Source organism: Ascaphus truei, chromosome 10, assembly GCF_040206685.1.
Source record: "Ascaphus truei isolate aAscTru1 chromosome 10, aAscTru1.hap1, whole genome shotgun sequence".
Classification (NCBI taxonomy): Eukaryota; Metazoa; Chordata; class Amphibia; order Anura; family Ascaphidae; genus Ascaphus; species Ascaphus truei.
The window spans coordinates 1,441,775-1,454,816 of NC_134492.1; the positions used below are offsets into that span (position 1 = coordinate 1,441,775).

General features: G+C 54.5%; 2 protein-coding genes across 6 annotated transcripts in view; one reads left to right on the forward strand and one right to left on the reverse strand.

Annotated features, from left to right (window-relative positions):
- CDC7 (cell division cycle 7) overlaps nucleotides 1–4,260 on the reverse strand; it is a 34,454-nt gene extending 30,194 nt beyond the window's left edge. The window contains exon 1 of one of the 3 annotated variants that reach the window (XM_075615559.1): nucleotides 3,972–4,260. In XM_075615559.1, the coding sequence (XP_075471674.1) occupies nucleotides 3,972–3,993 (22 nt within the window). In that variant the 5' untranslated portion in view covers nucleotides 3,994–4,260. The remainder of the gene's footprint in view (nucleotides 1–3,971) is intronic. The other 2 variants (XM_075615561.1, XM_075615560.1) reach the window with 2 other exon arrangements.
- Nucleotides 4,019–13,042, forward strand: part of HFM1 (helicase for meiosis 1) — a 188,835-nt gene continuing 179,811 nt past the window's right edge. Inside the window, exon 1 of one of the 3 annotated variants that reach the window (XM_075615558.1) lies at nucleotides 4,019–4,506. The gene's annotated coding sequence lies outside the window, so the exon portion shown is untranslated. The remainder of the gene's footprint in view (nucleotides 4,507–13,042) is intronic. The other 2 variants (XM_075615549.1, XM_075615550.1) reach the window with 2 other exon arrangements.

The window sequence follows — 13,042 nt, forward strand, 5'->3', positions numbered from 1 at the left end:
GCCTTGATTCTCTCGCTATGCACCATCCCGACTCTTGCGTTCTGCTCACGGATGTCTTCTCTCTATCCCCTTTGTGTCTAAAGCCCTCTCCTTAAGCATCTCTCACTGACTGCCCCACACCTCTGGAACGCATGGGGGTAAGGTAACCGCCCCAGCCGGGCCTTACTCAGGGGGGGGGGGGGTAAGGTAACCGCCCAGCCGGTCCTTACTCAGGGGGGGGGGGTAAGGTAACCGCCCCAGCCGGGCCGTACTCAGGGGGGGGGGGGGGGGGTAAGGTAACCGCCCCAGCCTGGCCTTACTCAGGGGGGGGGGGGGGTAAGGTAACCGCCCCAGCCGGGCCTTACTCAGGGGGGGGTAAGGTAACCGCCCCAGCCGGGCCTTACTCAGGGGGGGGGTAAGGTAACCGCCCCAGCAGGGCCTTACTCGGGGGGGCGGGGGGGGTAAGGTAACCGCACCAGCCGGGCCTTACTCAGGGGGGGGTAAGGTAACCGCCCCAGCCGGGCCTTACACAGGGGGGGGGGTAAGGTAACCGCACCAGCCGGGCCTTACAAAGGGGGGGTAAGGTAAGCCCCAGCCGGGCCTTACTCGGGGGGGGGGGGGGGGTAAAGTAACCGCCCAGCCGGGTCTTACTCAGGGGGGGTAAGGTAACCGCAGCAGCCGGGCCTTACTCAGGGGGGGGTAAGGTAACCGCACCAGCCGGGCCTTACTCAGGGGGGGGTAAGGTAACCGCCCCAGCCGGGCCTTACTCAGGGGGGGGTAAGGTAACCGCCCCAGCCGGGCCTTACTCAGGGGGGAGGGGGGGTAAGGTAACTGCCTCAGCCGGGCCTTACTCAGGGGGGGGGTAAGGTAACCGCCCCAGCCGGGCCTTACTCGGGGGGGGGGGGGGGGGTAAGGTAACTGCCTCAGCCGGGCCTTACTCAGGGGCGGGGGGTAAGGTAACCGCACCAGCCGGGCCTTACTCAGGGGGGGGGGGTAAGGTAACCGCACCAGCCGGGCCTTACTCGGGGGGGGGGGGGGTAAGGTAACTGCCTCAGCCGGGCCTTACTCAGGGGCGGGGGGTAAGGTAACCGCACCAGCCGGGCCTTACTCAGGGGGGGGGGGTAAGGTAACCGCACCAGCCGGGCCTTACTCAAGGGGGGGGGGGGGTAAGGTAACCGCCCCAGCCGGGCCTTACTCAAGGGGGGGGGGGTAAGGTAACCGCCCCAGCCGGGCCTTACTCGGGGGGGCGGGGGGGTAAGGTAACCGCACCAGCCGGGCCTTACTCAGGGGGGGGTAAGGTAACCGCCCCAGCCGGGCCTTACACAGGGGGGGGGGGTAAGGTAACCACACCAGCCGGGCCTTACACAGGGGGGGTAAGGTAAGCCCCAGCCGGGCCTTACTCGGGGGGGGGGGTAAAGTAACCGCCCCAGCCGGGCCTTACACAGGGGGGGGGGGGGGGGTAAGGTAACCGCCCAGCCGGGTCTTACTCAGGGGGGGTAAGGTAACGCACCAGCCGGGCCTTACTCAGGGGGGGGGTAAGGTAACCGCACCAGCCGGGCCTTACTCAGGGGGGGGTAAGGTAACCGCCCCAGCCGGGCCTTACTCAGGGGGGAGGGGGGGTAAGGTAACCGCCTCAGCCGGGCCTTACTCAGGGGGGGGGGTAAGGTAACCGCCCCAGCCGGGCCTTACTCGGGGGGGGGGGGGGGTAAGGTAACCGCCCCAGCCGGGCCTTACTCAGGGGGGGGATAAGGTAACCGCCTCAGCCGGGCCTTACTCGGGGGGTTAAGGTAACCGCACCAGCCGGGCCTTACTCAGGGGCGGGGGGTAAGGTAACCGCACCAGCCGGGTCTTACTCAGGGGGGGGGTAAGGTAACCGCACCAGCCGGGCCTTACTAAAGGGGGGGGGGGGTAAGGTAACCGCCCCAGCCGGGCCTTCCTCAGGGGGGTAAGGTAACCGCCTCAGCCTGGCCTTACTCGGGGGGGGGGGGGGGGGTAAGGTAACCGCCTCAGCCGGGCCTTCCTCAGGGGGGTAAGGTAACCGCCTCAGCCGGGCCTTCCTCAGGGGGGGGGGGGGTAAGGTAACCGCCCCAGCCGGGCCTTACTCAGGGGGGTAAGGTAACCGCCTCAGCCGGGCCTTACTCGGGGGGAGGGGGTAAGGTAACCGCCCCAGCCGGGCATTACTCAGGGGGGGGTAAGGTAACCGCCCCAGCCGGGCCTTACTCAGGGGGGTAAGGTAACCGCCTCAGCCGGGCCTTACTCAGGGGGGTAAGGTAACCGCCTCAGCCGGGCCTTACTCAGGGGGGGGTAAGCTAACCGCCCCAGCCGGGCATTACTCAGGGGGGGGTAAGGTAACCGCCCCAGCCGGGCCTTACTCAGGGGGGTAAGGTAACCGCCTCAGCCGGGCCTTACTCAGGGGGGTAAGGTAACCGCCTCAGCCGGGCCTTACTCAGGGGGGGTAAGCTAACCGCCCCAGCCGGGCCTTACTCAGGGGGGTAAGGTAACCGCCCCAGCCGGGCCTTACTCAGGGGGGTAAGCTAACCGCCCCAGCCGGGCCTTACTCAGGGGGGTAAGCTAACCGCCCCAGCCGGGCCTTACTCGAGGGGGGGGGGTAAGGTAACCGCCCCAGCCGGGTCTTACTCAGGGGGGGTAAGGTAACCGCACCAGCCAGGCCTTACTCAGGGGGGGGTAAGGTAACCGCACCAGCCGGGCCTTACTCAGGGGGGGGGGGGGGTAAGGTAACCGCCCCAGCCGGGCCTTACTCAGGGGGGAGGGGGGGTAAGGTAACCGCCTCAGCCAGGCCTTACTCAGGGGGGGGGGGGGGTAAGGTAACCGCCCCAGCCGGGCCTTACTCGGGGGGGGGGGGGGGATAAGGTAACCGCCCCAGCCGGGCCTTACTCAGGGGGGGGATAAGGTAACCGCCTCAGCCGGGCCTTACTCGGGGGGTTAAGGTAACCGCACCAGCCGGGCCTTACTCAGGGGGGTAAGGTAACCGCCTCAGCCTGGCCTTACTCGGGGGGGGGGGGGGGGGGGGTAAGGTAACCGCCCCAGCCGGGCCTTACTCAGGGGGGGGTAAGGTAACCACCCCAGCCGGGCCTTACTCAGGGGGGTAAGGTAACCGCCTCAGCCGGGCCTTACTCAGGGGGGGGTAAGCTAACCGCCCCAGCCGGGCCTTACTCAGGGGGGTAAGCTAACCGCCCCAGCCGGGCCTTACTCAGGGGGGTAAGGTAACCGCCCCAGCCGGGCCTTACTCAGGGGGGGTAAGGTAACCGCCCCAGCCGGGCCTTACTCAGGGGGGGTAAGGTAACCGCCCCAGCCGGGCCTTACTCAGGGGGGGTAAGGTAACCGCCCCAGCCGGGCCTTACTCAGGGGGGGGGTAAGGTAACCGCCCCAGCCGGGCCTTACTCAGGGGGGGGGGTAAGGTAACCGCCCCAGCCGGGCCTTACTCAGGGGGGGTAAGGTAACCGCCCCAGCCGGGCCTTACTCAGGGGGGGTAAGGTAACCGCCCCAGCCGGGCCTTACTCAGGGGGGGTAAGGTAACCGCCCCAGCCGGGCCTTACTCGGGGGGGGGGGGGGGGGGTAAGGTAACCGCCCCAGCCGGGCCTTACTCAGGGGGGGTAAGGTAACCGCCCCAGCCGGGCCTTACTCAGGGGGGGGGTAAGGTAACCGCCCCAGCCGGGCCTTACTCAGGGGGGGTAAGGTAACCGCCCCAGCCGGGCCTTACTCAGGGGGGGTAAGGTAACCGCCCCAGCCGGGCCTTACTCATGGGGGGTAAGGTAACCGCCCCAGCCGGGCCTTACTCGAGGGGGGGGGGTAAGGTAACCGCCCCAGCCGGGCCTTACTCAGGGGGGGTAAGGTAACCGCCCCAGCCGGGCCTTACTCGGGGGGGGGGTAAGGTAACCGCCCCAGCCGGGCCTTACTCGGGGGGGGGGGGGGGGGGTAAGGTAACCGTCTCCGCTTTCTCACTCTGTGGGGATCTCAGGCAGGTTCCTTACCTGCAGCGTCAGCGCCACTCATTCTCCGGACACGGCGCCACTGATGCACGGGACACGCGCACGGCGCCACTGATGCACGGGACACGCGCACGGCGCCACTGATGCACGGGACACGGCGCCGCTGAGGCACGGGACACGCGCACGGCGCCCTGAGGCACGGGACACGGCGCCGCTGAGGCACGGGACACGCGCACGGCGCCGCTGATGCACGGGACACGGCGCCGCTGATGCACGGGACACGGCGCCGCTGAGGCACGGGGCAGTTGGCGCCAGGGATCAGACACGTCACAGCTCGGGCAGCGGAGAAACCTCGCGCCAAAGCGCTGGGCGGGGCCGCAGCGTCTCTTCACTGCACTGATTGGATGCGACTTTTCAGTCACTTTCGGAACGAACCAATGGGAGGAAGAAGGGGTGCTGCTCTGTAACAGTAATTGGACAATCACCTATGTGGGCGTGGACAGCGGTTCAAAAGCTGTGATAGGAAGAGTGGTGTGAGAGAAAGGAATCAATGTGAGAGAACGGGACTGGCTCACCGGTACTGGCGCATATATAGGGCCTCGCGCATATATAGGGCCTCGCGCATATATAGGGCCTGGCGCATATATAGGGCCTGGCGCACATATAGGGCCTCGTCCATTATTTGTAATTATTTGGGATTTCACTATTTCTTTTGAATTCAATGTTTATAAATATTTCTATTTAATTTCTGTAACTTTGTTCTGTTTAATCCTTTTTTTTTTCTAATTTATTGTATTTTTAATCATTTACTTTTTTATTTAGGCTTAAGTAATCTTTTATTAAGTTTTCTTCATGATTATTTCTTTTGATTTGCTACTTAGTTATTTCTTTGTATTTTGCATTTATTTTATTTTTAGTCATTTTTTTTAAATATTTAACGTTTTTATTAATATTTTCATAAATTGTACCTGGGTTGCAGAAGTGAGTAAGAATCGGTAACGGGAGCCGCGCTGCTTTATACAGGCATATCTCTACCTTAGTCCTGAGACTGGGAAACTCTTTCTCACCCCCTCCCCCTTCTCCCCATTTTTTTACCTGCTTTCTGGCATCTCCCCAAATCTGCGACATCGCGTTGTCGTCATGGCAATGTGTCGCTATTTGATGTCGGTTGTCATGGTGACACGTTGTCGATGCCGGAGAGAAAATAAGAGGCAGCTACAGAGGTTCGTGCTCTCCCTCGGCAATCAGTTTAAATGTGGGGAAGAGCGCAGGGCCTCAGAAAGGCTAAGGCCCTGCTGCACTCGCAGGCGCGCCTGCCTTGCGTCCTGGCGGCGCATGCACGGCACGTCTGAAGGGAGCTTTTTTTAGCGAAGGGGCGTGGCCAAGATGGGTCAGGAGGGGGCGGGGTCATCACTGCTGGGAGACATAGGGCTCACTGCGCTTCCAGACCACTCTGGTCCCTCTGCCTCCCCCGTTACCAGCAGTGTACATCGGACACCTGCAGATATCGGCAGAAGCTTCTAGTCTGGTGGGGGGAAACGGAGCAGCGCTCCCAGCCACAGGACGCACCGATCACACATAGCGCTGGTCTAGGATCACGGAGGGGGGGCGCCAGGAATCCCGGCAAACCAAGCACTCGCCTACAGCATACACCAGGTGGTAGGTAAGGGGACTCTGAGCACTGCTTGATGATATGAGGCTGGAGGCAACGTGCGGTGAAAAAGCTTTATTATGGCATGAAAGCCCGATTAAAAAACATGAGACAATTCTCTGACGCGTTTCTTTGATAAAGTCGCAAGACGAAACGCGTCAGAGAATTGTCTCTCATGTTTTTTAATCGGGCTTTCATGCCACAATAAAGCTTTTTCACCGCACGTTGCCTCCAGCCTGATATCATCAAGCAGTGCTCAGAGCCCCCTTACCTACCTCCTGTACTCAGCCGCCGGGACGGACGCACGCGACGGAGCAGTTGAACTTCTTTCCCCACAGCAACACACCGGCATCAGGGCAGCAATGTGAGTATAGACACTCTCTGCCGAGAAGACCCGCTGGGAGCGTGAGACCCGCCACAGAAGGGACCGCCGGGTGGGATCTACACATCGGTCAGGTTAGAGGTTTCCCTCCCTACAGTGAATTGTCTATGGTGTTTAAACTGCGCTGCCATTACATGACGGATTTATTGTCTTATTGGGGATAGAAACTCCTGCTCACAGATACTATATATCCTGGACCCACCAACTGAATATTGTATGCTTATAAGCCTTCACAGATGTCACTTTAGAGCACCCAATTAGGGATTGGTTTCCCTTACTAGTCTACAGCATACACCAGCCGGGGCATCCCTATACCCCCCACCCGTTAATAGGAATTCCAACACCTCTCTAATTGGCTTCCTGGTGCATCACGTGACGCGTCGCCGCACGGGATTACAAACCTGTTACGCGTCATCGCACGGGATTAAAAACCTCTGCTGGCTGACACGTCACAGCACGCAGTGAGCCTGGAGTGCGGAGGGACCGGGGACAGCTAGCAAGAGGTAAGGAGATGGTGGGAGGCGGGCGCCGCTGACTGCACTGGGGACCTAGCCTAAGAGCGGAGCTCGGTAAGAGCGGAGCTCGGTAAGAGCGTAGAGCCTCAGTAAGAGCGCTGAGCCTCTGTAAGAGCGCAGGGCCTCTGTAAGGAAGATGCCTTGAGAGGGGGCTCACGCGAGCGTCCGCAGGCGTGCTGACGAGATGGAGGTTTCAGCCGAGTGCCAAGCTGTTTTTCACCTCCAATCAAAGCACAGCAGTGTCGGCGCCGTGACGTCGACGTCAGTGCGTCGCGGGCGATTGGCCCAGCGACGTCACTGCCCCGCCTCAAACCACCTCCCCCCGGCTCCGATCGCGCCCGCTGGCTCGCCTGTATGGGCATGAAATCGCACAGATTTCAGCAGGCGAGCATCAGCGCGGTTCGGATCGCCTCACCCCTCTATGGCCCGGGCCTAAGAGCGGGGCTTCGGAAAAGAGTGGGGCTCGGACAGAGCGCAGGGCCTCGGACAGAGCGTAGGGCCTCGGTAAGAGAGCGGGGCTCGGTAAGAGCAGGGGCTCAGTAAGAGCAGGGCCTCAGTAAGCGCAGGGCCTCGGACACAGCGCAGGACCTCTGTAAGAGCGCAGTGTAACACGTAGCTCACCACAAACGAAGCGCGACCGCGGTGCTAAGGTAGGAAATTGAGTAGCGCCAACCCACAGCCACGCAGGCGCGCCTAGGTTGTAGATTGGTCTTGCAAGCCAGGTCAGGATTGGAGATGTAAGAATACAGGAAGGCCCCGCTTCTCGGCGATCCGGCCATTGTTGCGCATGCATAAAACGGGCCGATCCGATGTCGTGCATGCACAGAATGGCCCAGTCCGGGGTTGCGCATGCGCAGAATGGAGGGTTTTGCTGAAATTGGGCATGCGTATTACGGCGCATTGCTGGTCTGCACATGCGCACATAACTAAAATTGCCGGATCCGCTTTCCGGCGATTTTCGCTTTGCGGCGGGTCCTTTGAACGGAACACGCCACATGACTGGGGCCCTGCTGTAGTTAAAGGTACTTGCCAGGTCCGGAGAGGAGAGTTGCGGATCGTCAGGGTGCGTAGCCAAGTTCAGGATTGGAGAGTAGCGGATAGTCGGGGTACTTAGCCAAGGTCAGGGCTGGAGACAGGAGAGTGGTCGTTCGTAGCCGGATCAGGAGTAGAAAGATGCAGTGTCCAAGGAGATAAGCAGGGTCAAGCAACAAGAGGTTAACAGGCAAGGCAAGATCACAGGACTAGAATGCAGCAAGGCACGGCGTCACACTAGACTATGCTCAGCAATGAGAGTCTGCAGCAGGAAAGTATATAAAGGGTGAACCTCCAATAGCAAGCCAGGCTGGAACCAGGAAGGGGAATCCTATAGGCTGCTGGTGCACACACGTGTGCCTTATGATGCAGTCTGACCAGGAATGGGCGGGCTCGATCGTGCGCCGACCCGCGTTTCACAGAGGTCAGGGGGTGGCGTCTGGAACGCACGTCACTCCCACGCCAGTCCTGTCCGTCACCAGAGCGGCGCGGAGCTTAGAACCCGCTTCAGCGGGGAGGCTGGACGAGCGCGCGCGTTGGGGCAGGGGGCAGAGTCAGCCTGCGGGCGGAGAGTCAGACCGCGCAAGCGTAACGGCCAAGAAATGCGCATCCTGGTTGTCCGTCGCGGAAGGGTCTCGAAGGTGAAGATGGCGATTCCTCACACGCAGGGCCTCGGTAAGAGCGCAGGGCCTCGGTAAGTGTGGGGCTCAGTAAGAGGGCAGGGCCTCGGTAAGAACGCAGAGCCTCGGTAAGAGCACAGAGCCTCGGTAAGAGCGCAGAGCCTCGGTAAGAGCGCAGGGCCTCAGGAAGATCGCAGGGCCTCAGGAAGAGCGCAGGGCCTCAGGAAGAGCGGGGCCCGGGTTGTCCCCCCCAGTTTGCGCACCCCTGCTTTTAGTCTATCAAAATATATCGTGTTTTTATCGTGTAATTATTTGATGTAATTATTTTGTTTGGGGGTTTCAGCGTTCTGTGGGACAGATTGACTACGTTCAGATCAATGTGGGGTATTACACACTGATCCACCGTCAATTGCCATTCCAGTCAATGGCACTTAACACCAGAGTGTGTGCGATCCCCCACATTGGATCCCGGTATACAGTTGTGTGAAAAAGAAAGTACACCTTTGAATTTCCATGGTTTTACATATCAGGACATAATAACAATCATCTGTTCCTTAGCAGGTCTAAAAATTAAGTAAATACAACCTCAGATGAACAACAACACGTGACATATTATACCATGTCATGATTTATTTAACAAAAATAAAGCCAAAATGGAGAAGCTGTGTGTGAAAAACTAAGTACACCCTTACTGCTTCCATAGGAATTAAGATGCTAAGTAGCAGGCAGGTGCTGCTAATCAAATGCCCTTGATTTATTGATCATCAGCAAGTGTGACCATCTCTATAAAAGCCGAAGTTTTAGCAGTTTGCTGGTCTGGAGCATTCAGGTATGTGGAGAGAACAGATACAAACCAGCGCCCGCAGGATGTAAAGTCCAATGGAGGGGAAAGGAGAGAAAGTCCAATGAGAGGGGGTTCTCCAATCAGGTGATCCATTTACATGTGGATAGAAACAAAGACAATAATCATAGTGTATACTGTAAAAAACGCAAAACAATAAAAACAAACTACAAGCAACAAAGACATAACATGAAACACAGAAGCTGAAATAAAAACTATTTAATAAAACAAAGGAGCCTGCTGCAGCAGGTCATCAAGGGGTTAAAACCCAAAACCCTACTTACAGCAGGACCGGATAAAATGCGTTTCGTGACTGACGTCACTTCCTCAGGGGCTGTGTGTTAACCAATGCCAAGGAGTAAAAGACATCAGCAATGATCTTAGAGAAGCATTTGTTGCTGCTCATCAATCTGGGAAGGGTTATAAGGCCATTTCCAAACAATTTAAAGTCCATCGTTCTACAGTTAGAAAGATTATTCAAAAGTGAAAAACATTCAAAACAATTGCCAATCTTCCTAGGAATGGACGTCCCAACAAATTCACCCCAAGGTCAGACCGTGCAATGCTCAGAGAAATTGCAAAAAAACAAGAGTTACATCTCAGACTTTACAGGCCTCTGTTAGCATGTTAAATGTTAAAGTTCATGACAGTACAATTAGAAAAAGACTGAACAAGTATGGTTTGTTTGGAAGGGTTGCCAGGAGAAAGCCTCTTCTCTCTAAAAAGAACATGGCAGCATGGCTTAGGTTTGCAAAGTTGTATTTGAACAAACCACAAGACTTCTGGAACAATGTCCTTTGGACAGACAAGACGAAAGTGGAGATGTTTGGCCATAATACACAGCGCCACGTTTGGCGAAAACCAAACACAGCATATCAGCACAAACACCTCATACCAACTGTCAAGCACAGTGGTGGAGGGGTGATGATTTAGTTTTGTTTTGCAGCCACAGGACCTGGGAACCTTGCAGTCATTGAGTTAAATGTGAGGCCATCTGTCCGACAGCTAAAGCTTGACCGAAATTGTGTCATGCAACAAGACAATGATCCCAAGCACACCAGCAAATCTACAACAGAATGGCTGAAAAAGGAAAGAATCAAGGTGTTGCAATGGCCCAGTCAAAGTCCAGACCTCAACCCGATTCAAATGCTGTGGCTTGACCTTAAGAGAGCTGTGCATAAACAAATGCCCACAAACCTCAATGAACTGAAGCAACGTTGTAAAGAAGAGTGGGCTAAAATTCCTCCACAATGATGTGATAGACTGATAAAGTCATACAGAAAACGATTACTTCCAGTTATTGCTGCTAAAGGTGGTTCTTCAAGCTACTGTATTGAATCATAAGATATACTTAGTTTTTCACACATGGCTTCTCCATTTGGCTTTATTTTTGTTAAATCATGACACGGTGTAATATGTCATGTGTTGTTGTTCATCTGAGGTTGTATTTACCTAAGCTTTAGACCTGCTAAGGAACAGATGATTGTTATTATGTCCGGATATGTAAAACCATAGAATTCAAAGAGGGTGTATTTTCTTTTTCACACAACTGTATGTGCATTAGCAGCTCAGTGCAGAGTTTGCTTGAGACTTTATATTCTTCTATCCTAGAGATGCTCACAGTGAGGTGTCCGTGACCTGGCCAGAACCAAATAAATAACCTGCCTGCTGAATCCGCACTCCTCTTTACTACTTTTCTGACAGCAACATGTCAGTTACTGTTACAGTGTTCCTGGGTCATTGTATTTGTCATAACAAAATGCTTGAAATTGATTAGTTCATAAAAGATTGTCCTTTTCTAGGCCATATTGTGCGCTCGGTATCCATCTGCACCAGCAGCTTTTTAATTGCATGCAAATTACCAAGAGCCGGTGTGTTTTATGCAGATTTCAAGGTCCGGGCCAAAGCAATTTGTAGTAAAAACGAGCCAAGTTTTTTTTATTTTATTACAGTAGGAATGTAATACCATGAACCAGAAGGAGTTCTGAGAATCGGCATGCACTTCTCCGGTAGCGTCATTCTCCATCAGGATGGTAAATCTTGTTTTCTAAAAATTAAAGCAAGGTTGAAATATAGTAAGTAAGGCCTCAGCCAGGCTCCCTGCTGGCGTGCTGAGGCACGCTGAGGCGCAGGGAAAGCAGGTGCTTTCCCTGGCCTTGCGGTTGCTTACCGCACGCGCTGTCAGCGGGCCGTCAGGGGGCGGGCGCGTCACTGGCCGGGGGCAGGCCAGTGACGTCACGGAGCTGGTTCGCCCTGATTGGGCGAACCGCTCACGTGACCGGCCTCTCGCGCCGGCAAGCGGGGGAATTTTAAATTCCCCTAAGACCTACGCTTCCGCGCGCTTGCGGAAGCGTAGGTGAGCCCCTACTAAAGCCGCTCTAATTGCGGCTGTAGGGGCTCAGTGCCGAGCGGGCCTAAGAAATAAAGAGGCTGTTTACTTAGGAGCAGTTTTTGTGTTCACACCTATGCACTGTAGCTTCTTTCTTATATACTGTAACCTAAGCAGTGTGTGCTTGTCTCATTTATTTCAACTAATAAATGCAATAGTTACCTTTTAATTGTGGCTATGATTGTAGGGGGCTAATCTTATGTATTAGAGAATATTGAACCGCTTCTGCCATCTCTGATGTGGCAGCCCAAAAAACGGTTTAATTATAGGTGTGAACTTTAACTATGTAACAATTGACTGTGTATTTTTTTAATTGCTGTGGCAGGGCAAAACTGTAGACACGTCCCTTTTTCACAATGTAAATATACCTTTATGTTGCTAGGAGCACTACCTGACACAGTGCTCGCAAATGCAGACAATGCCGTTTTCTAGGATTTTTCCCTTTTTTCTCTGTTATACATAGCCCAGAAATCTGACCGCTTCTAGGATTAGCACCAAGTTGCAATTCTGAGGTGGGTCTAGTTCTTGATTCAAAGTAGAGCAATAGTTTGCAGTCCCCACTCTGGCTCAGAAGGGTTTAATAAAAAAAATGTTCCAACATTTTTAAACTCCAACCCTTTTTGGCAAGTTTTTTAAAACGAGAACTCAAATGTTTTCCCAGTTTGTAAATCTATCTGAGCATGAGCCTTTCTAGGGGTTTGGGGGTCAATTCGAAAACCCGTAAACCTGCCAGTCCTTGCTTAACATGATGTAATATCAAATAATTACCAATACCTAGTTATTCCCATTATCTCTTAGCATACAATGCTTCCACTGTAGCCAGGAATTCTGGGTATTGACATGTAGATGAGCACACAGTGTCACCTTTTTGTCCATTTTAACATGGACTCCTATATGCTTATGCCAGCTGTATTTTTCACAGCTTTTTCAGGACAACCTGGGTTAAAGAAGTGCATAGCGAGTAACCCTACTCCAGACAACTATTCTGACCTTTTGGGTTTCAGCAGTGTGAGGCTGGTTACACTGGCTTTGTAATGTGAAGCGGGAAGAGGTTTCAGCCACACATTAAACATGTAGCCAGAAAACACCAGCATATAACATAGTCCAGTTCATGATGGAATCTTAGCAGGTTCTCCATTATTTTATCTTTTCCATGCTTGTAGAAATTGTGCACTCCAAATTGACATGCCGAAGCCGATGGCGATTTTACTGTGTGTGTAACATCTGTTTTAAAATAAAGAGGCTTTTACATTTAAGTTGACGCAGCTAGCAGAAACATTTTTTCAGGCAATTGCTTCGTCGTTTTCCTGGCCTCCTCTGACACACCAAAAACACATTAAATATACAAGAACACATTAAATATACAGCACACAGACTTAACAGCTCCAAGACAGTTTAATTTTTGATTTCCCCCAAGTCCAACACCTGATCTACCATATGCTTTGCATCTTTCTAGCTCAGAAAGATCACATGCCAGTCCCCAAGCATGAATAGTTTGTAGCAGTGTGACAGACCATTTACACCAGAAGGTCTTTGTTTATAATACTTTAAAGAAGAAATTAAACATAGCATACAGCTTTAAACAGTGGTCTGAACCCTCCATAAAAGAATCAATCTGCAATAAAAAGCTGTGTGTGCTGTGCACGCGCATAGTAAGTGAAACTTCTTTGACTTTTGTCACAG